At 50.5% G+C, this 19,163-nt stretch overlaps 3 protein-coding genes across 6 annotated transcripts; 2 read left to right on the forward strand and 1 right to left on the reverse strand.

The window, feature by feature from the left end:
* The first annotated feature begins 1,965 nt into the window (after positions 1-1,965).
* Med11 (mediator complex subunit 11) lies at positions 1,966-3,782 on the forward strand. Of its 2 annotated transcripts, XR_009057427.1 has the most exons (4): positions 1,966-2,108; positions 2,249-2,379; positions 3,340-3,527; positions 3,634-3,782. XR_009057427.1 is itself a non-coding variant. In XM_057775805.1 (3 exons), the coding sequence occupies exons 1-3, from the start codon at positions 2,024-2,026 to the stop codon at positions 3,475-3,477; spliced, it is 354 nt and encodes a 117-aa protein (XP_057631788.1). In that variant the 5' UTR covers positions 1,966-2,023; the 3' UTR covers positions 3,478-3,782. The 2 variants fall into 2 exon arrangements, 1 of the variants encoding a protein (XP_057631788.1); XM_057775805.1 differs by having other exon boundaries at positions 3,340-3,782.
* A 1,177-nt stretch (positions 3,783-4,959) lies between these two features.
* On the reverse strand, positions 4,960-11,086 carry Cxcl16 (C-X-C motif chemokine ligand 16). Its single transcript, XM_057775160.1, has 5 exons — positions 10,502-11,086; positions 10,097-10,235; positions 9,776-9,861; positions 6,368-6,805; positions 4,960-6,140 (listed from the first exon to the last, which is right to left on the reverse strand). The coding sequence occupies exons 1-5, from the start codon at positions 10,569-10,571 to the stop codon at positions 6,100-6,102; spliced, it is 774 nt and encodes a 257-aa protein (XP_057631143.1). The 5' UTR covers positions 10,572-11,086; the 3' UTR covers positions 4,960-6,099.
* Positions 11,087-11,685: 599 nt separating this feature from the next.
* Positions 11,686-17,069, forward strand: Zmynd15 (zinc finger MYND-type containing 15). Of its 3 annotated transcripts, XM_057776269.1 has the most exons (13): positions 11,686-12,284; positions 12,931-13,165; positions 13,250-13,405; positions 13,661-13,821; positions 14,552-14,704; positions 15,054-15,134; positions 15,278-15,394; positions 15,486-15,574; positions 15,662-15,760; positions 15,914-16,067; positions 16,152-16,210; positions 16,388-16,548; positions 16,898-17,069. In XM_057776269.1, exons 1-13 carry the CDS (start codon positions 11,711-11,713, stop codon positions 17,067-17,069), a joined length of 2,211 nt encoding a protein of 736 aa, XP_057632252.1. In that variant the 5' UTR covers positions 11,686-11,710. The 3 variants fall into 3 exon arrangements, with proteins under 3 accessions (XP_057632252.1, XP_057632251.1, XP_057632253.1); XM_057776268.1 differs by having other exon boundaries at positions 15,914-16,210; XM_057776270.1 differs by lacking the exon at positions 15,278-15,394.
* Positions 17,070-19,163: the final 2,094 nt, after the last annotated feature.

Consider the following 19,163-nt stretch of genomic DNA (forward strand, 5'->3'; position numbering starts at 1 on the left):
AGGGTCTCTTTGTATAATAGCTCTGGCTGTCCTGGAACTCGCTTGGTAGACCAGGCTGGCCTCGAACTCACAGAGATTAGAATTTCTTTCATTTTTAACAATATTTTTATTAATTTTTTGGAGACTATCATACAATGTATTTTTATTATATTCATACCCACTCCTCCATTATCCACCCTCCACCTTTTTACTTTGGTGTGTGTGTGTGTGTGTGTGTGTGTGTCATATGTGTACAGGTACTGCATGGAAGCCAGACGAGGACATCCAATTTCCTGGAGCTGGAGCTAGAAGCAATTATGAGCCGCCTGACGTAGATGCTGGGAGCTGAATTTAGGTCTTCTGCAAGAGCAGCCAGTGTTCTTAGGAGCTCAAGCCTTCTTTGTGCATCCCAGAACGCATCTCTTAGCTTATGAGTCTTTTCCTGATCTCCCTATTTCAGCTTCATGTCACCCCTCATCACCACCAATAATATTCCGCTCACTCCACAGAAACGGAACTTCTTACTGGACTCTAACCGTACCAGGCCCTTCACAGTCCCATCTCTTGGAGGATACTGTCCCCTTTCCCACTACAACCTCCCATCCACCTCAACAGCCCTTTAGAATTCACTTCAAAAACCACTTCCTCCAAGAATCCTTTTTCTGGGACTGAAGGAAAAGCTCAGTGGTTAAGGGCACTGACTGATCTTTCAGAGAACCCTGGTTCGATTCCCAGCACCCACATGGTGGTTCAGACCTGTCAATTACTCTGGTTCTAGAGAATCTATGCTCTCTCTGATTTCCATGGACAATGTATGCACATGGTGAACAGACATTCATGCAGGCAAAACACCCATATTCATAAATAAATAAATAAATTTTTTTTAAAAAAGCTTTGCACCTGCGCTAACAAAACACTGGAATGAGAGAACATCTCGTTTGCCTTTCTTTCCCTAGAGCCTAGCGCCTAATTGGCAGAGATAGAAAGGAGGGAGGACGGAGCCAGGACCTGAGAACCAGCTGGGCTCAGGATCAGGATGAAGCCTTAGGGAGAATAGCTTACACTTCAAGTCAAGCTTTCCGTGGGAGAGGCTGGCCAGCAAAAGTCCGTGACTACATAGTATGGAGGAACACACTAGAATTTCCACCATCCTCACCTGGCACAGGACCAATGCTTAATCTTATGAATTCAATAAGTTCTCCAGTGTCAATTAAATCTGACAGGTCTGAACGGCTTTGGTCACAGGCTGTTTTAGTGGTGGCTCACACCTTTAATCCAAGCATTAGGGAGGCAGAAGCATTGTTATTCAACTTGCGGGGCGTGGGGGGGAGGGATGTGCAAAACTTGTGCTTAAATCATGTCTGGGCACAATACGCCAATTAAAAGAGCCAAATTAAGAGTGGAAAGCCAAGAAAGGAAACTTACTTAACGTGACAACCTGGGGAAGAGGGACAGAGACCCCTCAAGTCAGCCTGAGGGTTCTGACGTAACCTCAGCGTTTAGAGGACCAAGGACGTCTACTTCTAAGCAATCCCAGTCATGGGTGCTCACATCCACCACTACCTCACCATTGTCTGGGCTAATTCCGTAGAGTGATCTGCAAGGTGTTAGAACTGTGTGACATCTTTCTGGAAGTCAAGGCCCCCGCCCTGGCTGATGCTCTTTCCTTCTCCCAGCATGAGATTCCTAGGAAAATACCCATTTCTTTGGAGCCCATTGTTTGAAGTCTGATAGAATTAAGAGACACAAGTGTCTCTTTAGAGTATCTTTATCTCTGTGAGTTCCAGGTCAGCCAGGTCTACAGTGAGACCCTGTCAGGAAACAAGAAAGCCAATACTGCCTCTTCCCACCCGCGATCCGGCCTGGTACCAGAGCCCCCGCTAGTCTAGACCAGGTGGACCCGGAAGGGCGAGGCCGCACTGAGCATCTTGGGAATTGTAGTGTTCGCTACGGTGGTCTCTGCGCAAGCGCAGACTAGCAGGCATTTCCGGGCCTTGGTTGGACACCTCGGAAAAGACGGCCTGTGGGACTTTCTACAGGAACCATGGCTACCTACAGCCTGGCGAACGAGCGGCTGCGCGCCCTGGAGGACATCGAGCGCGAAATCGGCGCCATCCTCCAGAACGCAGGTTCGGGGAGTGAGGAGCGGAGCTGAGAGCCAGAAGGCCAGCCGGGACTCCGCGCGCTGTGTGGGCGGGACCTGGGTGCTAGTCCTGGGTGGGGCTACGTCTCCAGCTCAGTCTAACGCCGCCCTCTCCCCGCCCTGCAGGAACAGCGATCCTGGAACTGTCCAAGGAGAAAACTAACGAGCGGCTTCTAGACCGGCAGGCGGCAGCCTTCACCGCTTCTGTGCAGCACGTGGAGGCGGAGCTGTCGGCTCAGATCCGCTACCTAACCCAGGTGGGTGTGTTTAGAAGGTGCTGGGCGGGGACCCCAGCGCTTCACCTCCGCCCTAGCCTTAGGGATTTCCTGAGTTTTAGCGGGATAAGACTGCCTCTTACGGAGGGAGTGGGAACTGGGATTGGTATGTAAAATGAAAAGAGATTGCCTCTTATGCCGGTTTAGGCATTTTCATTTCAGGGCTGGTTTAGTTCTCTAAAAGCTAGGGATTAGAAGTGCCAGCCAAGCGGTGGTGGCGCACGCCTTTGATCCTAGCATTTGGGAGGCAGAGGCAAGCGGATCTCTGTGAGTTTGAGGCCAGTCTGGTCTATAGAGCGAGTTCCGGAACAGCTAGGATTGTTACACAGAGAAACCCTGTCTCGAAAAACAAAACAAAACAAAAAGTGCCAAGGGTGTATAAACAGTACCTAGCCAGACAAGGTGGTTTAGGCCCATCATTTCAGCTACTCACAGAGGCTGAGGTCTGAGGATCACAAGTTCAAAACTTGTCTGGACAGTTTAGACCCAGTAGATAAAAAAGAAGGTGGGGCTCCATAGTAGAGCCCTTGCCTATCATACAGGAGGCCCCAGTACGGAACCAAAAAAATAAAACTGAAGCTACTGAACTTTGTACCCAGAAACTTAGCCCGATGTCGTGTGAGAGGCCCCATATGCTTGGGGACCAAGTACAGGGACTCCTAGGCACTAGACGACGGCTTCCAAAGCCCTTACTCTAGCGTACCCTATTTACTAACATTTGCGGTGTGCTGGGCGCTCTGCAGTGTCTTATCCTCCTGCTAACTCTCGTCCGTATCTCACAGATGAGGTTCACAGAGGTTATGTCGTTTGCCTTAGATCACTGAGCTACCACACGCTAGAGTAGGTCAAACTCAGGAAAGAAATGGGCTCAGATACCTGAAGCCTGCTTGTGGGGTGGTCAAGAGAGGCAGGGCTCCCCTGATTTGTGTAACTGTCCTGTAGGTGGCCACAGGGCAGCCCCACGAGGGCTCCAGCTACTCTTCCAGGAAGGATTGCCAAATGGCGCTAAAGCGAGTGGACTATGCCCGCCTCAAGATCAGCGATGTGGCGCGAACCTGTGAGCAGATGCTGGAGAGCTAAGTCAGGATGATGCAGTGTGACCTGCACCTTGGGACAGAGCCCAGACAGCGGTAGGATGGGAGCAGAGCGATACATACATGTCCTGTTGGTCAGGGCAGACAAGGACCATGGGGCACAAAGTAGAACTGAGACTCTAATGCCCAAGTCTGTCCACAGACCTGTCCTGGCTCCTCCAGCAAGATGGCCCTGCTTTCCATTATGCAAGCTCAGACAGGGATCAGAGACGACTGCCAAACCCACTTCCTCATGCACACCCTGCCCTTGAGTTCCAGAAGACTTGGCCCAATAAAAATATTTTTTTAAGATTTACAAGTATGATTATTTTTTCTCATCTGTACACCACATATATGCAGTACCTGTGGAAGCCAGAAGAGGGCATTGGCTCCCCTTGGAAATGGAGTTACAGATGGTAGTTAGCCAATGTGTACTGGGAATTGAACCTGGACCCTCTAGAAGAGCAGTCATCACTCCTAACCACTGAGCACTCTCTCCAGCTCCCCAGTAAAAGTATTCTCAGCGAGTGGTGGTGGCACATGGCTTTAATCCCAGCACTCAGGATACAAAGGCAGGCAGATCTCTGTGAGTTTGAGGCCAGCCTGGTCTACAAAGCGAGTCTCATAAGCAGGCATAGTGGCTCACACCTGTAATCCCAGCACTTGGGAAGGGGTGGTAGTGCTGCAGTTTGAGACCCATCCGGGCTAAGTACATAGCAAGACCCTTCCTTAAAAAGAGAAATTATGGAGCCCCGTGGTGGTGCACAGCTTTAATCCCAGCACTTGGGAGGCAGAGACAAGTGGAGCTCTGTGAGTTCAAGGTCTATGGAGCAAGTTCCAGGACAGGCTCCAAAGCTGCAGAGAAACCCTGTCTTGAAAAACAACAACAACAAAAAACAAACAAAACAAAACAAAAGATAAGTTATGTTCCTCGTTGGAAAAAGCAAAACAGGAACTGTTATAATAAAAGCTGTAACTTTTCTGTGAGGTCAGAGTCTCTCTCTGGGGTAAATATGAGTGAGCCTAGAGATGGAGGAAGTGAGTCCAGCCCGCCCAGAATCAGCACGGGATCAGCACGGCACTGCTGATGAGGGAGAGCGAGACAGCCTAGACTTTCGGTGTGGGACTGGAGAAGAGCTGACGCCTTGTGGAGGGGAACCTGTGGCCTGAGGGCACCATCAGCACTTCTCGGGACGGAGACTGACACCAGCATCTGACAAAGTCAATACTTCTAAATAAAAAGAGTTGTTTAGATTTATGTGTAATGGTTTGCCTGTGTGTGTGTGTGCGTGTGTATAAAATGTTCCTGTGAAGGTCCCAGGAGGGTTGTCAGGTCCCCAGGTCCTGGAGTTCCACGTGATTGTGAGCACCATACGAGTCCTCTGCAAGAACAATCGCTCTAAACTGCTAAGTCCTCCCTCCAGCCCTCAGCCATTGATTCTAAAGCAGTTTTTTGTATTATAGTTAAAACCATAGATTTTCTAGTTTATTGTTACACAATGTAAAAAGCAGACATTTAAAAAAATTAATTTATTGGTGGCAGGAGGGTTGAACTTTGAACTTTACACATGTTAGACAGGCACTCTACAAAGGGCCACACCTCTAGAGCACATGATTTAGAGTATTACATTTTATTAGCAGCAGGGGGGGAGGACCAGGGCCAGTGGGGCTGCTCATGTTATTAATCATTAAGAGTGATGCACACCTTATTCCCAGCACTTAAGAGGCAGAGGCAGGTGGATCCCTGTGAGTTTGAGACCAAGCCTGGTCTATAGAGTGAGTTCCAGGACAGCCAGAGCTGTTACACAGAGAAACCCTGTCTCAAGAAAACCAAACCAAAGCCAGGCGGCGGCTAGGCACGCCTTTAATCCTAGCAATCTGGAGGCAGAAGCAAGCAGATCTCTGTGAGTTCAAGGCCTGGTCTACAAGAACTAGTTCCAGGACAACTAGGGCTGTTAACAGAGGAAAATCTAGTCTCAAAAAAACCCAGAAAAACAAACATTTCCCAAGGGCCAGGTGAAGTTCTTTAATCCCAACACTGCAGAGGCAGGCAGATCTTTCTGAGTTCTAGGACAGCCAGGGCAGAATAGTGAAATACTGTCTCAAAAAAGAAAAAAAAAAGTGTTGGGGCTGGAGAGATGGCTCAGCAGTTAAGAGCACTGACTGCTCTTCCTGAGGACCTGGGTTCAATTCCCAGCACCCACATGGCAGCTCACAACTGTCTGAAAATGCAGTTCCACGAGATCTGACACCTTCACACCAATGAACATAAAGTTAAATAAATCATTTAAAAAAAAGTGTTTAGCAAGTGTGTAATCCAGCACTGTGGAAGTGAAGGCAGGAGACTCAGTAGTCATCCTCAGACACATAGGGAATTTGAGGCCGACTTGGACTAAGTAAGATCCTCCCTAAGCAAAATAAAGTTCTAAATGCATTATGTACAGCAGTAAATTAGGGCAGATGTGGTGTATGTCTGCAATCCCAGAGCCTAGGAGGGAGAGGCAGAGAATCAACAGCTCAAAGCTGCCCAGGCTTCTGACGTGAAAGATCAAGCGAAGGTCCAGTTCACTGACGGAGCCCAGCCTTCCATCTCTCTTCCGCATCTTCTCTCAAAAGCCCCAGTCCTGCTTCAGGCACTAGAGTTCACAAGTGTATAATGGAGCGGCAGATCTAGAGAGTAGTAAGAAAGTGGTGGGTGAGCTGGGAGATGAGGAGAACTGAGGCAGACGTGAACTGAAGCGGGGAGTCAAGATTCCCAGACGTTAGTTAACCCTAAGACCCTCACGGCCCCTGGTGCTGACGGCCTTACTGTCCGCCTCTGTTACCCACTACCAGGGCAAGACCCTTACCAGGACGTCTCTAGGGCCCTGGAGGTGAGGGTTAGGAGTCTCTTTTACCTGCATCTCTCCGCTGCCGGTCTCTCCTGCTGCACAGCACATAGGCCATGGCTGCCGTGAGAAGGAAAGCGATGGCCAGGAGGGACAGCACTGGCACCAAGGCTGCTTTGCCAGCTGAAGCTTCTGGTTTTCCTTCTTGCTGTTTGTCCTCTTGCTGGTTTTTATTTGCCTCAGCCTCCGGTCTAGTTTCCGGGTCATAGCCTGATGTGAGAGCAATGCCTTCATAGCCTGAGGTGAGAGCGCTGGTCTCACTGTGGTGGGTGACCCCTTTGTTCAAAGACAGTGCTCCAGATGGGAAAGTGGACTGCTGGGTACCCTGCATCTGTGCAGGGGTGCTTGTGGCTGGAGGTGTCCTCTCGGTGGCCACGGGGATCTGGGTGCTAGCGTGAGGCAGATGCTGCTGGTGGTGCAGGCTCTTCCCATGGCCATTTCCACACTCTGGAGAGAAAACAAACACAGGATCAGGCTGCTGGAACAGCTGGAGTCTTCCCCACCCATCTTCATGGCAAGGCCATTGTACACATACACACACCACCATCACCACCACCACTACCACCACCACCACCACTATCACCACCACCATCACCACCACTACCACCACCACCACCATCACCACCACCATCATCACCATACCACCACCACCCTACCACCACCACCACCATCACCACCATCACTACTACCATCACCACCACTACCACCACCACCACCATCACCACCACCACCACCACCATCACCACCACCACCACCACCACCATCACCACCATCACCACCACCACCACCATCACCACCACCATCACCACCACTACCACCACCACCACCATCACCACCACCATCACCACCACCACCACCATCACCACCACTACCACCACCACCACCATCACCACCACCATCACCACCATCACCACCACCACCACCACCATCACCACCATCACCACCACCACCACCATCACCACCATCACCACCACCACTACCACTACCTCTAAGAAAAAAAAGCAGATTAACCAGAAAAGCAGAACAAGTTGGGTCAGGGTCTGATGGAATGCAGGAGCCTACTCTATTATGCTCAGACTGGATAAGAATGAACAGTTGTGGAGAAGTCTGATTGGACAGAAAGGGTTCTGATTAGTGGTCATGAACAAGGGGGTTTGAGGTGTAGCATGTTCAAGACCCTGCATTAAATCTCCAATCCCCACCCCCACTCCAGGGCACCAGGGAGGGGACCAGTAAGGCCTTGCCAGATTTTTTTGGCTTCCGAGTCCTACCCAGAACTCCTATAGCATGAAAGTGTGTATTAGGGCTCAGGTCCAGGTGGCAGAAGTCAGAGACTTCCTCTGTAGCCAGCTGACACAGAGAATGGCGGAGGGAAGCCAGAGTGGTTCACTTTGTTGGGTCTCTCAACTGCTAAAATCCCGTCTGGGTGTCAGGGCATGAGGAGCATCCAGAGGACAGCTGAAGAGCTGTGTAGAGAGCTTAGTGGCAGAGTTCTTACCCAGAATGTATGAGGTGAGATCCTGGATGCATTCCCCAGTACTGTGCAAAAAGAGATTTGGGGCAGGGCAGCTGAAGGCCAGGGAGGAAGACAGTAGCAGAGGGACAGACAGGGACAAGGAAGTTCACAGACTGAGATGCAGTCCCAGGGCAAGCAGGTGTGTTACACTGTATTGGACCCTAGGTGTAACAAGGCCCAGGGTGTCTGTGAGGGGTGAAGAAAATAATTTAGGTCTCAGTAGCCTGAAAGACAGTGTGGGTACCACTGACACAGGTAGACTAGTGAAGAACATTTCTTATTTTAAGAGTTGTATCTTTCTTTTTTGTTTGTTTGTTTGGTTTTTGGAGATAGGGTTTCTCTGTGTATCCCTGACTGTCCTGGAACTCACAGAGATCCGCCTGCCTCTCTGCCTCTGAAGTGCTGGGCTTAAAGGTGTCTGCTACCACTCCTGAATGAAACATACAAGCTGTTAAGTAATTTTTTTTGGAAATGATTTATGCATACTTACAATCTATTTAATTGATTGAGGTTGGTTTTTTTTTTTTTAAACTTGAAAGAAAAAAGAACAATAAAATATTGACCTCAGAGTTGGGTCTTTAATCCCAGGACTCAGGAAGCAGAGGTAGGCAGATATCTATGAATTCAAGGCCAGCCTGCTCTACAGAGTGAGTTCCGGGACAGCCAAGGCTATACAGAGAAACCCTGTCTTGAAAAAACAGAAAGAAAACACCCCCCCCCCAAATTGAACTCAGTAAAATATATGTTGAAACTGTTTGGGGATTAAATACAATATTTGCAATTTATGTTGAAAGCGTTTTTAAAATAAGGTGAGTTGAGAAGGAGAGTGATGGTCATGGCCTTTAACCCCAGCACTTGTGAGCACCACTTCAAGGCCAAAGGAAAAAGAGCAGGAAAGTTAAATTGATGATGGATAGATAACAGAACAGGTTTGCAATAATGTGAACGCAGTAAAATGCTGTAGAACCAATATTGTAAATATAATGACTACATATTTATTATAAAACAAATAAATTTAAAACTGTAACTCAAATATTGAAGAATCCAGGTGATGTTCATAGAGGTTGTTCACTGTATAATTAAACTTTTTGTTTTGTTTTCAAGACAGGGTCTCTATATATAGCCCTGGCTATCCTGAAATTCACTTTGTAGACCAGGCTGGCCTCAGATTCACAAAGATCCACCTGCCTCTGCCTTCCAGAATGTTGGGGTTAAAGGTGGGAACTACCACACCTGGATAAATTCTTTCAGTTTAATGTTTATTTTCATCATTAAATATGAGAAAATTAAAATAGTACCTTCAAGTGATTTCAATTAAAATGCAATAGTAAAAGCCAAACCTATTGTAGACACCTGTAATCCCAGATAAAAGAGAGGTCAAGGCAGGAGGATAACAAGTTCAAGACCATCCTGGCCAGCTTAAAAAGCAGGACGATAGCTCAGTGGTAGAGCTCTTATTTAGCTTGGCCAATCTCGAGTACACTTTATAATAGTGACTTCAAGAAAATACTAAGTAGGGCTAGAGAGATGACTCAGTGGTTAAGAGCACTGGCTGTTCTTCCAGAGGACCTGGGTTCAATTCCCAGCGCCCACATAACTGCCTGTAACTCCAGTTTTAGGGGATTCAACACCTTCAGAGAGACATACATGTACCCAAAACATGAATGCACACGAAATAAAAATAAATAATAAATAAATAAAAGTAAATAAATGACGTAAAAAAAGAAAGTATTAAGTAATGGCAGATGTGGCAGAACAAATTGACAGAGGGAAGAAGATACAGACAATACAGATGTAAGTGAAAGCACTTCAGCCAGCGCTAAGAGGTTCCAAATAGGAAAGTGCCCTGTGGCAGAGGCAAAGGGAATTGTGGTCCACCGGAGGACCCAAGAGGTTCTCACCTTTGTTGTCAACGCACTTTACCAAATCAAGGACCCACTGTTCCTGGCTGTCCCCACACACAGTAATGGACTTCGTTAACCAGAACCTGCAAGAGGATCAATCTAGTCTCCCATGGCCACTCCTTCCCCTCCATACTTTTCCTCATTCCAAAGGTGTGAAGTCACCCCCAAGGTGAGCTCCACTAGGACTGGAAATCCCCAGATAAGTGAAACTGGGGAGGAACTAGGCTTTCCCACCCGGACCTGGTGTTCAGGTTGGTGGTCCTATAATTCCGGGGGGGGGGGGGGACGACGACGACACACCGACAGACAAGACAGTACCTGGTGAGTACTGGACAGTGATCGTATGTTTGCAGGCGTTGTCGGATATAATTCAAGCTAGTAATCGGTACCGGTGTGGCAGGAGGAATTTTTATTTTACAGGAACAGCTTCCAGTGACACTCCCCTGGTTGCCATCACCTAAAGGGGAACGAGGGATTAACCCTGGTCTTGAGTTGGCTTCCAACTCAGCTGTCGCACTCAGCTTTCCCTACCCGCCAGATCTACCTCCCACCCCAGTGTAATGCCACCTGGGTCCAGGTGTCCCCAGTCCCAGTTCAACCCCAGACAGCCTTCCCCTATTCCCGGCTGCTGCCTTTGGCTGCTTTGGGCTGAGTTCTTAATCCCTCCGTTCTTGTGCCCCTCCACAGTTTCCATTCTGACCCCAATCCCGCCCCCTGACTAACCTGGCGGGGTCAGCAGAGCCAGCAAGTAGAGAAAGAGCGCTAGGGGCAGGGGTCCGAAGCCCTGCCTCATCTCCGGGCTTAGCGGAGCTTGTTGCCGCCAGGCCACTTAGCCGACATCCAGCTGATTCCCCGGCTGCCCGAGGTTCTGCTGAGGCGCTGACGTCGGTGCCAAGCTCAGGCGGGGAGAGGGCGCGCGGTGGAGGTGCCGCTGCTCCCCGCGCGCCGTCCCGAACCGACCGTCGGATCAGTACCGGGAGCCTACGCAGCACCCAGTGCCCACGTCGGGGAATCCCCGAAGGCGGAGCTCCTTCACCCGTTTCCAGACTCACGGCCAGTCAGTCGTGGGGACAGCCAAGACTGACAAAACCGAAAGAAAGTTCAGGCTATGGAGCCAGAGGAACCCGAGAGGGCAAGCGATGGCTCCGGAAGAATGACTCGGATGGGTTGGGGGATGTCAGTCCTCTCCAGCGGTCGCCCGTCTGTCTGGTGGTTTGTAAAATGATGACCTGCTAGATCTCCCTCTGGTTCCAAGATGCTTTCACTTCCCTGGTCCGCTGGGTCACAGTGGGATCCAGTCACATGGCCAAGGTGAAGCAGTCTAGCAAGTCACCAGGCCCGTGGGAGTGCGCATGCACTGGCTGGGTGCCATCCGAGTTCTGAGCAGTGGGCTCGGGCAGCCCTGACGTCACGACAGTCCACCAGCACGAGGTATTTACCTTCAAAAAGTGGTGGCGGCTGCAGGTACCGGAGGAGAGGAGCCGCCGGAAAGGGGTTAGGTTTACGGGGCTCACATCAAACTGATCCTTGCCCAAGAGATGCCTCAGTTCTTAATTCTCACTTCTATTTCCCATAGACCAACAGGCCCCACATTTTCTCCTTCTCAGCAAGGCTTTCCCCGTAGGATTAGCCTTACCTCTCCGTCTTTGAATTCAAATCTCACTTTAGGATTTGAGTCATTGAGTTTTGTGCCCCAACTATGATTTCATCCCTGAGTTCTCACCTTTAACCCTAAATATCCACTTTCCAATCTAACCCTCCCTCAGACCTTATCCCTGCAAACCCTATTCTCAGCTCCCAATGCTTCTCCATTGATTTTACCTCAAGCCCACACCCTTCTCCCTTTGGTGACCCAGCACGGACCCTGCTCCTGACCGCTACCATACAGCCCTTTCTTCTCAGTCTGGGTCCAGGCCCTGTGCATCTGAAGACATGGAGTTTGTGTCTGGATACCGGGATGAGTTCCTTGATTTCGCTGCTCTTCTCTTTGGCTGGTTCCGCAAGTTCGTGGCAGAGAAAGGGACCATGGGGACCAGCCTTGAGGGCCGATGGCGTCAACTGGAGGGTCAGATAAGGAGGCTGCCCCAGGACCCTGCCCTCTGGGTGCTCCACGTCTTACCAAACCGTAGTGTGGGCATCAGCTTGGGACAAGGTGCAGAGCCAGGTCCCGGGCCGGGCCTGGGGGCTTCCCGGCTCCTGGGAGATGAGCCTCCCCTCCGCCTGAGAGACCTGAGCCCTTATGTCAGTTTTGTCAGCCTGGAGGATGGGGAAGAAGGGGAGGAGGAAGAAGAGGAAGAAGAGGATGGAAAAGGGAGCTCAGGCACAGAGAAGGCAGAACCACAGGAGGGTGGGGAGCCAGCCCCTTGCAGCAGGGAATCCCCCCAAGAAGCAAAGCCACCAGCTGAGTCAGAAGTGACCCAGCAAGAGGCAAGCTGTGATGATGGCTGCCGGGAGGACAGAGGAGAGGATGAGAAGGCACCTGGAAAGAGGAAAGGACGGAGGAGTGGTGAGAACCCAGGGTGGCTCTGCCTTGTCCCTCGTTCAGACACCTTTCTGGACTCCTCCCATGTCTCTCAACCGAGTAGGAGTCACAGGCTGTTAACTTTCATGCAAATCTGTTGCCCAAAGTTCATCTCCGCAATGTGTTTTTTTTTTTTTTAATTTGAACCAACATCTAAACACTGTGAAGAATGAAAGTCCAGAGACCGTGCATCTTAAGAAAAATCGAGGTTCTAGGCCTGGAGAGGTGGTTTAGAGGTTAAGAGCATTGACTGCTCTTCCAGAGAGTCCAGGTTCAATCCCCAGCAACCACATGGTGGCTAACTACCTTCTGTAACTCCATTTCCAAGGGCATCCAACACTCTCTTCTGCCTTCTGCATGTGATATACAGACATGCATGTGGAGAAAACACCCATGTGCATAAAATGAAAATAAATCTAAAGAAAGAGAAATCCAGATTTTGATAAGGAGCCCATGTTTCTTACATTCTGGCTCCGTATAGCAGTTGCCCCCTTTACAGGGGGACTGCCTCTCTTATCTAGTCCCTTCTACTCATTAAAGTTGTCTGTCCCCTCAAGACATCTAAACTTGGTATATCTGACTGTGATCTCTGCCCCCTTCTCTCTCGCCCAAATGGTCCCTCTTTCTGCAGAGGCTGCACCCCTGCACCTCTCTTGTCTTTTGCTGGTGACCGATGAGCATGGCACCATCTTGGGCATTGATCTGCTAATGGATGGAACCCACGGGCGTGTGGGCCAGAGCCCAGGGGCTGAGAATCTGGCTCCTCGGGCCTATGCTCTCCTTTGCCACAGCATGGCCTGCCCTATGGGCTCTGGGGACCCTCGAAAGCCCCGACAGCTTACTGTGGGAGACGCCCACCTACATCGGTACAAATACCTGGGATCAGAGGGTGGAAAGGTGTGGAAACTCCTGAGCCCTTTTAGCCTGATGCCACCTGTATCCCCATGCAGAGACCTGGAGAGCCTTGTCCCGAGGCTGGGCGTGAAGTTAGCAAAGACCCCAATGAGGACATGGGGTCCTCGGCCAGGCTTTACTTTTGCCTCCCTTCGGGCTCGAACTTGCCATGTTTGTCACAAGCACAGCTTCGAAGTGAAGTTGACACCCTGGTGAGCATCCCCAAGGCTGGAGTCAATGGAAGACTCCAGCAGTTAGACAACCACGTAGAAAGGCAAGCCGGGCCGAGGTGGGGGGGTTCCAAGCAGGCAGGCAGGAGGGCCAGGAAGGTAGGAAGGGATAGGAAAAACAAGTTATGAGCGATTAGCTACAGGATACAATACAAACAGGCTGAGTGGCATATGGACAGATTATAGCCCACAGGACCCATGAAGACTGAGGGGTGCCAATTACCCCTGTTTCCCCAGCCCCCAGTGCAGTGCTGTCTTATACTGTGGAGAGGCTTGTCTCCAGGCTGATTGGCGCCGATGCCCAGATGACGTGAGCCACAGATTTTGGTGCCCGAGACTTGCTGGTTTTATGGAGCGAACAGGGGAACTGGCAAGTCTGCCTTTCACCTATACTGCAGGTATCCTAAGGAGGTCAAAGTGGCAGGGAGGGGATCCTGGGACCAGGTCCTCGGGACTGGGTCCAGGGCCTGAAGAATGAGTGTTTGGCTGAAGTGTGCAGCCTTGGGAACCAGAGCAGCTGAGGCAGAATGACTGATCCAGGGAGAGTCCAGGGCAGCTGAGGCATCGGTTCAAATGCTTGCTGTTCACCTCTACCACCGTCTAGTCATGTGACCTCAAACAGTTCATTTAAGCCAGGCATGCTAACATGTTCCCAGCACTTGGGAGGCCGAGAGAGGAGGATCTCATGTTCCAGGCCACCCTGGGCTATGTGACACCTTGTCTCAAAAACAAGATAAAACAAGAACTGCCTCTGATGGGGCATACCTGTAATCACAGCATTTGGAAGGTGGAGACAGGAGGATAAGGGGTTCAAAGCCATCCTCTGCAACATAGTAAATTTAAAGTCAGCCTGTGCTGCAATAAGATCCTGTCTTAAAATTAAAAAAAAAATCCCCTCAAGTTCCATCATCTGTAAAAAAGGAATACTAGCAAATATAAAATCACATTTAATTATTTCAAGGGTTGTGTAAACTCTTGGTGCCTGGAACATGCTAGACACTCAGAAAGGGAAATTTCCTCCCTAGGTAAAACCAGGCTCAAAAATCAGGGTCCTTAGGGATAGCAGAGGACAGCTAAGTCCTGGAGCTGAGCCACCAAGTCCTCAATCCTCACCCCCTTCTCCTGCAGAGGTGACCAGTGAGACCTTTAACAAGGAGGCTTTCCTGGCCTCTCGAGGCCTCACTCGTGGCTACTGGACCCAGCTCAGCATGCTGATTCCAGGGCCTGGCACCCCCAGGAGCCCTTGGGGCAGCACATCATCCCTCAGCCACCTTCTCAATGGTATGTGGGGCCTTTTGCCGGAAATGGACTAGAAGGAAGGTTGTGGGGAGGGCTGGGGGAGTGGACCAGGTCCCATTTAACCCCTCCATATACACATTAGGCCTATACATGTAGTCCTAATGGGGTTAGTACCCCGCCCCCCGTACTGACCCTATTAGGATTATTTTAAGCCTTTCCACAGACCTCAAAGGAGTCATTTCTGTCTGGTTCATCCAATAACCCTGTCCTTAGGCTAACTCCAATCCTGCTACAGCTTCAGGCCTTCAGGGTGTACAGGTCTTCTGGGAGGGTGGGGAGATGAAGCAGGTAGGGGTTTACAGCTCTTAGGCACTGCTTCTCATCTGCTCAGGTGATCCTTACCAGCTCCTGCAGGGAGACGGACCTGCCCTGATGCCTCCGGTGCCTCTAGACCCACCCAAGAGCCTCTTTGGTGAGCTGGAGGGGTCCTGTAGGAGTTGGGACAGAGATCCTGCAGGGGGTGGCGGACAGAAACCCGGTGCCTGAGGGGGCACGGCGCATTAAAGATTGAAGCCCAGGTCTGGGATCAGGCCCCCCTTAAGACTCTCTCCCCAGGTTCATGGCAGGATTACTACACGTGGCGGGGCCTTAGCCTGGACTCCCCCATGGCTGTGCTTCTCACCTACCCACTGACCGTGTACTACGTCATCACCCACCTGGTACCCCAGTCCTGTAAGGAGCGCAGACAGGACAGGAGGCTGGAGGTGGGGTTGGCAGCAAGGGTGCCCCCCCCCGTATCTTTAATAAGTGGGCTTCTCACCAGTCCCTGAGCTCAACATTCAGAACAAGCAGTCGCTGAAGATCCACGTGGTGGAGGCTGGGAAGGAATTTGATCTTGTCATGGTGTTTTGGGTAATGTCCCCACTCAGAGAGGGTGCTTGAAAAGACGGGTGTGGTCATAGGGTGGGACCCTGGGATGACCTTCTCTCTGTCCCTAAGGAGCTCTTGGTGCTTCTCCCTCACGTGGCCCTGGAGCTACAGTTTGTGGGCGACAGCCTACCACCTGAGAGTGACCAGCAGCATTTTACTATGCAGAGGGTGAGAGCTAGAGGGGGGCCCACTTCTCCAGCCCTGTCTCTGGTAGCCTGGTGGGACCTTCCCCTTCCCCTCCACCTTCCTCTGCTCTTCCTGGGGCTCCATCCCATTACCCAGACTTTCAGCGGCTTTCCCACCCCACTCCCGGCCCCACAGGATGGCCCTGAGGTGTCTGTGCGTCCTAATTCTGGGGCATCGGCACGGCTCAGCTCTGGGACTAAGGAGAAGGGAGGGCGAAGGGACCTGCAAATCAGGGTGTCCACGCGGCCCTATCACCTGCTCCAGGGACCCAAGCCTGACCTGGTTATTGGTAAGAGCCTGGGGCTCAAGGGCAGGGATTTGGGGAAAGTAAAAGAAGGACACTGTGGTCACCAATGTCATCCTCTCTTGTTAGGATTTAACTCTGGCTTTGGTCTCAAGGACGCATGGCTGAGCTCTCTGCCTCGACTACAGGTGGATAATCTCGCTTACCCACTCCTTCCCTTCTCCTCAACTGCTCCACAGACTTGGGGAGTACCTCTCCAGCATCCCATCTCTTCTGGGACTTTATCTATGGGGAGGGTGGGACTTGGGATGTATCTGGGTGAGGAAGCCTCCCAGGGAGTGTCTGAGAGCCCACCCAAACCTCAGTCTCTCCGAGTGCCAGCTTTCTTCACGGAGAGCAGTGAGTACGGCTGTGTGATGGACGATCAGACCATGGCGGTGGCCACCGGAGGGGGCACCAGCTCTCCACAGCCCAACCCCTTCCGCTCCCCGTTCCGCCTCAGAGCTGCTGACAACTGCATGCCCTGGTAAGGGCCCATGACAGCCTAAAGCCCTCGGATCCGCCATTTATATACTCTGTAGCCTAAAAGGTTCTCTTCGAACCCAACCTTACAACCCCTTCATCTCTGTCCTCTTACTGTCCTTGCTGTACAACCCTAACACAAACCACCTTTTAGAGCCTCTCAACTCTCAACTCCTCGCCCTGCTCCTATAAAGACTCTGTTGTTTATTTTTTTCTGGGGACCGTACTCAGGCGACAGGCCTCGCGGCAGGTGCTTTTACCCCCTGAGCTGCTCTTGCCTTTTACTGTACCTAGCCCTAGATCTGGGCCTACTGGGAGGCCGGGCCCTGCCCCTGACCACGCCCTCACTGTAGGTACTGCAATGCCTTCATCTTCCATTTGATCTACAAGCCTGCCCAAGGTGGCGCAGTCCGCTCGGCACCCGGCCCTGTCCCTAGACCTCCAACTCCGGCTGCACCTCCTGTCCCCACTCGAAGGCGCCGGGGAGAAAAGAAAGCTGCTCGTGGGCCCCGCAGGCGCAGATGAGTGCGGAGCTGGCAGCCGTCCACTCCCTTCCAAAGTCTGCTTCCTAAAGGAAAACACTCCAAGGCCCTGGGGAAGACTGACTGTCAGGACACGAAAGGTTAAATAAAATTCCTTATTTGAAACCTCTGAGTTATTGACCCTTCGACTTCACGCTCACGATTGGTTCATTATCCCGGGAAAGAAGATAAGGATTTGGGATGACTTTCTCGGGGTCCTTCTTACTCGGCTCGCTAACTCGGGTGGGGAGTGGGGTGTACTGCCTTCCTTGGTCATCCGAAAATCCTCTCCTAGTTTGTATGTTGGTAAGACGTTTTCTAGCCTGGAACCATCCAGGTCTCCTGCCATAACAAGGAGATACCAAAAATCAGATAGTGACTTCCCTTAGCGGGGTTGGGAAGCAGCCAGCCTCCGCTGGATACAGTCCACACTTGGTTTAGAATCAGTGGAGAGCCTCAGGGGGCAAATTCCACCTTCCCTCATTCTTCACAATCCCCCCCATCCAGAACCTAGACCTCCCTGCCAACGTCCCTTCAGGGAGCTCTCTGTGAGGTTTGGTAGACAGAAATTGGAAAGCAGTTCTAACCGCATGAGGACCAGAAGCTGATGTGGTTGGTGAGCTAAGCTCATGACTTCTAGTTCCTCTGTCCCCTCAAGCCAGACACCTCTAAATAACAATATGCATTCTGTCATCACGGAATTACCCATTATCTTGCTCAATTTTATTTCACTTCCTTCGGGAGGAAGGCATTTCCTGCCTCATACTTGGAAGCTAGATAGGCACATCTCCCCAGCCCTGAAATCCTCCTTTTCATATTCATAATTCCTCTAAGCTACACGCGGACAGAGTGTGGGTGCTACACTGTCTCTAAAGTTCTGGCAGGGAACCGGCTTCGTAACTGTTTCTCCAGCTACTCCCACACACTCAGGCTTTCCTCTCTCCCTCCTTCTCGTTTCTCCTCAGCTTCAGTCTCTGTAGCCAGAGAGAAAAAGCTTAGTTTCCCAGTGAACTGAAGAGAAACAAACAGCTTCAATGCTCCTTCCCCAGCCAAAACAAACTCCAAATTCCTGGGAAAAAATGTAGAAAAGGATATGCTATCTGCAAGCCACGGGACTGCCAAGGTCATTGTTCACTTGGTTCCGCTGGCCCATTCACTTTTCTCCAGCGAACAGACAATACTTTTATAACAATGTTTCCTAGCTGGGTGAAGGTGGCGCACTCAGGAGGCAGAGGCAGGCGAATCTCTGTGAGTCTGAGGACAGCCTGGTCTACAGAGTGAGTTCCAGAGCAGTCAGGACTACACAGAGAAACCCTGTCTCAAAATAAAATAAAATAGGGGGCTGGAGAGATGGTTCAGAAGTTAGGAGCACTGCCTGCTCTTCCAGAGGTCCTGAGTTCAATTCCCAGCAACCACATGGTGGCTCACAACCATTTATAATGAGATCTGGTGCCCTCTTCTGGTCTGGTGGCATACATGCAGACAGAACACTGTATACACAATAAATAAATCTTTGGAAAAAAAAGAAAAAACATTATTTAAAAATAAAATAAAATATTTCATATGAAAACTGCTCCTATATGAATTTGCCTCCCTCTGAGCATGATTTCGTGCCTGTTATGGCATAAACTGGGAAGACTGAGGCCAGAGAACCTCTAGTTCAAAACCAGGTCCTCCTGAGACTCTGTTTAAGAAAAAAGAGAAAGAGAAAGAAAGAAAAGAATAAACAAAAGCAGGAAAAGAATGCTTCATAATGTGTAAATTATATGAACTTCAAGTTAGTGTCTGTAAAACTGTGTTCAAACAGAGCCATAAGCATCGCTTTGCATATTATTTGATGCTTCAGGACACAAACGCAGACTTTGAGTAAAATAGATTCTCTGTTCCCGGTAAAAGGCTCCTCTAAAGATTCAGTGAGTCAGATCAAGCCAAGTTGAAAAAGTATAACAACAGGTTTATTTGAGCAAAGCAACTCCTAGGTGGGTTTTCTAGTCCCAGAGATGAAGGCCAGAGAAGCCACACGCCCAAACTAAAGCAGGAAGACTTTATAGCCTGTAGGTGAGGGGTAATGATGTGTCTGCCACAAGCTGGGTTTGTG

This window comes from Chionomys nivalis, chromosome 7 (assembly GCF_950005125.1).
Source record: "Chionomys nivalis chromosome 7, mChiNiv1.1, whole genome shotgun sequence".
Classification (NCBI taxonomy): Eukaryota; Metazoa; Chordata; class Mammalia; order Rodentia; family Cricetidae; genus Chionomys; species Chionomys nivalis.

Bases quoted from the DNA above. Each gene is read 5' to 3' on its own strand.
- Zmynd15 (XM_057776268.1), top strand. From the start codon at position 11,711: ATGGAGTTTGTGTCTGGATACCGGGATGAGTTCCTTGATTTCGCTGCT. The intron at 13,406-13,660 runs GTGAGCATCCCC...CTGTTTCCCCAG, and splicing joins GAAGTGAAGTTGACACCCTG to CCCCCAGTGCAGTGCTGTCT. The intron at 13,822-14,551 runs GTATCCTAAGGA...CTTCTCCTGCAG, and splicing joins GCCTTTCACCTATACTGCAG to AGGTGACCAGTGAGACCTTT.
- Med11 (XM_057775805.1), top strand. From the start codon at position 2,024: ATGGCTACCTACAGCCTGGCGAACGAGCGGCTGCGCGCCCTGGAGGAC. The intron at 2,109-2,248 runs GTTCGGGGAGTG...CCCGCCCTGCAG, and splicing joins CGCCATCCTCCAGAACGCAG to GAACAGCGATCCTGGAACTG. The intron at 2,380-3,339 runs GTGGGTGTGTTT...ACTGTCCTGTAG, and splicing joins AGATCCGCTACCTAACCCAG to GTGGCCACAGGGCAGCCCCA.
- Cxcl16 (XM_057775160.1), bottom strand. From the start codon at position 10,571: ATGAGGCAGGGCTTCGGACCCCTGCCCCTAGCGCTCTTTCTCTACTTG. The intron at 10,236-10,501 runs GTTAGTCAGGGG...GTTCCCCTTTAG, and splicing joins GGCTCTGCTGACCCCGCCAG to GTGATGGCAACCAGGGGAGT. The intron at 6,806-9,775 runs GTGAGAACCTCT...TTTTCTCTCCAG, and splicing joins AAAGTGCGTTGACAACAAAG to AGTGTGGAAATGGCCATGGG.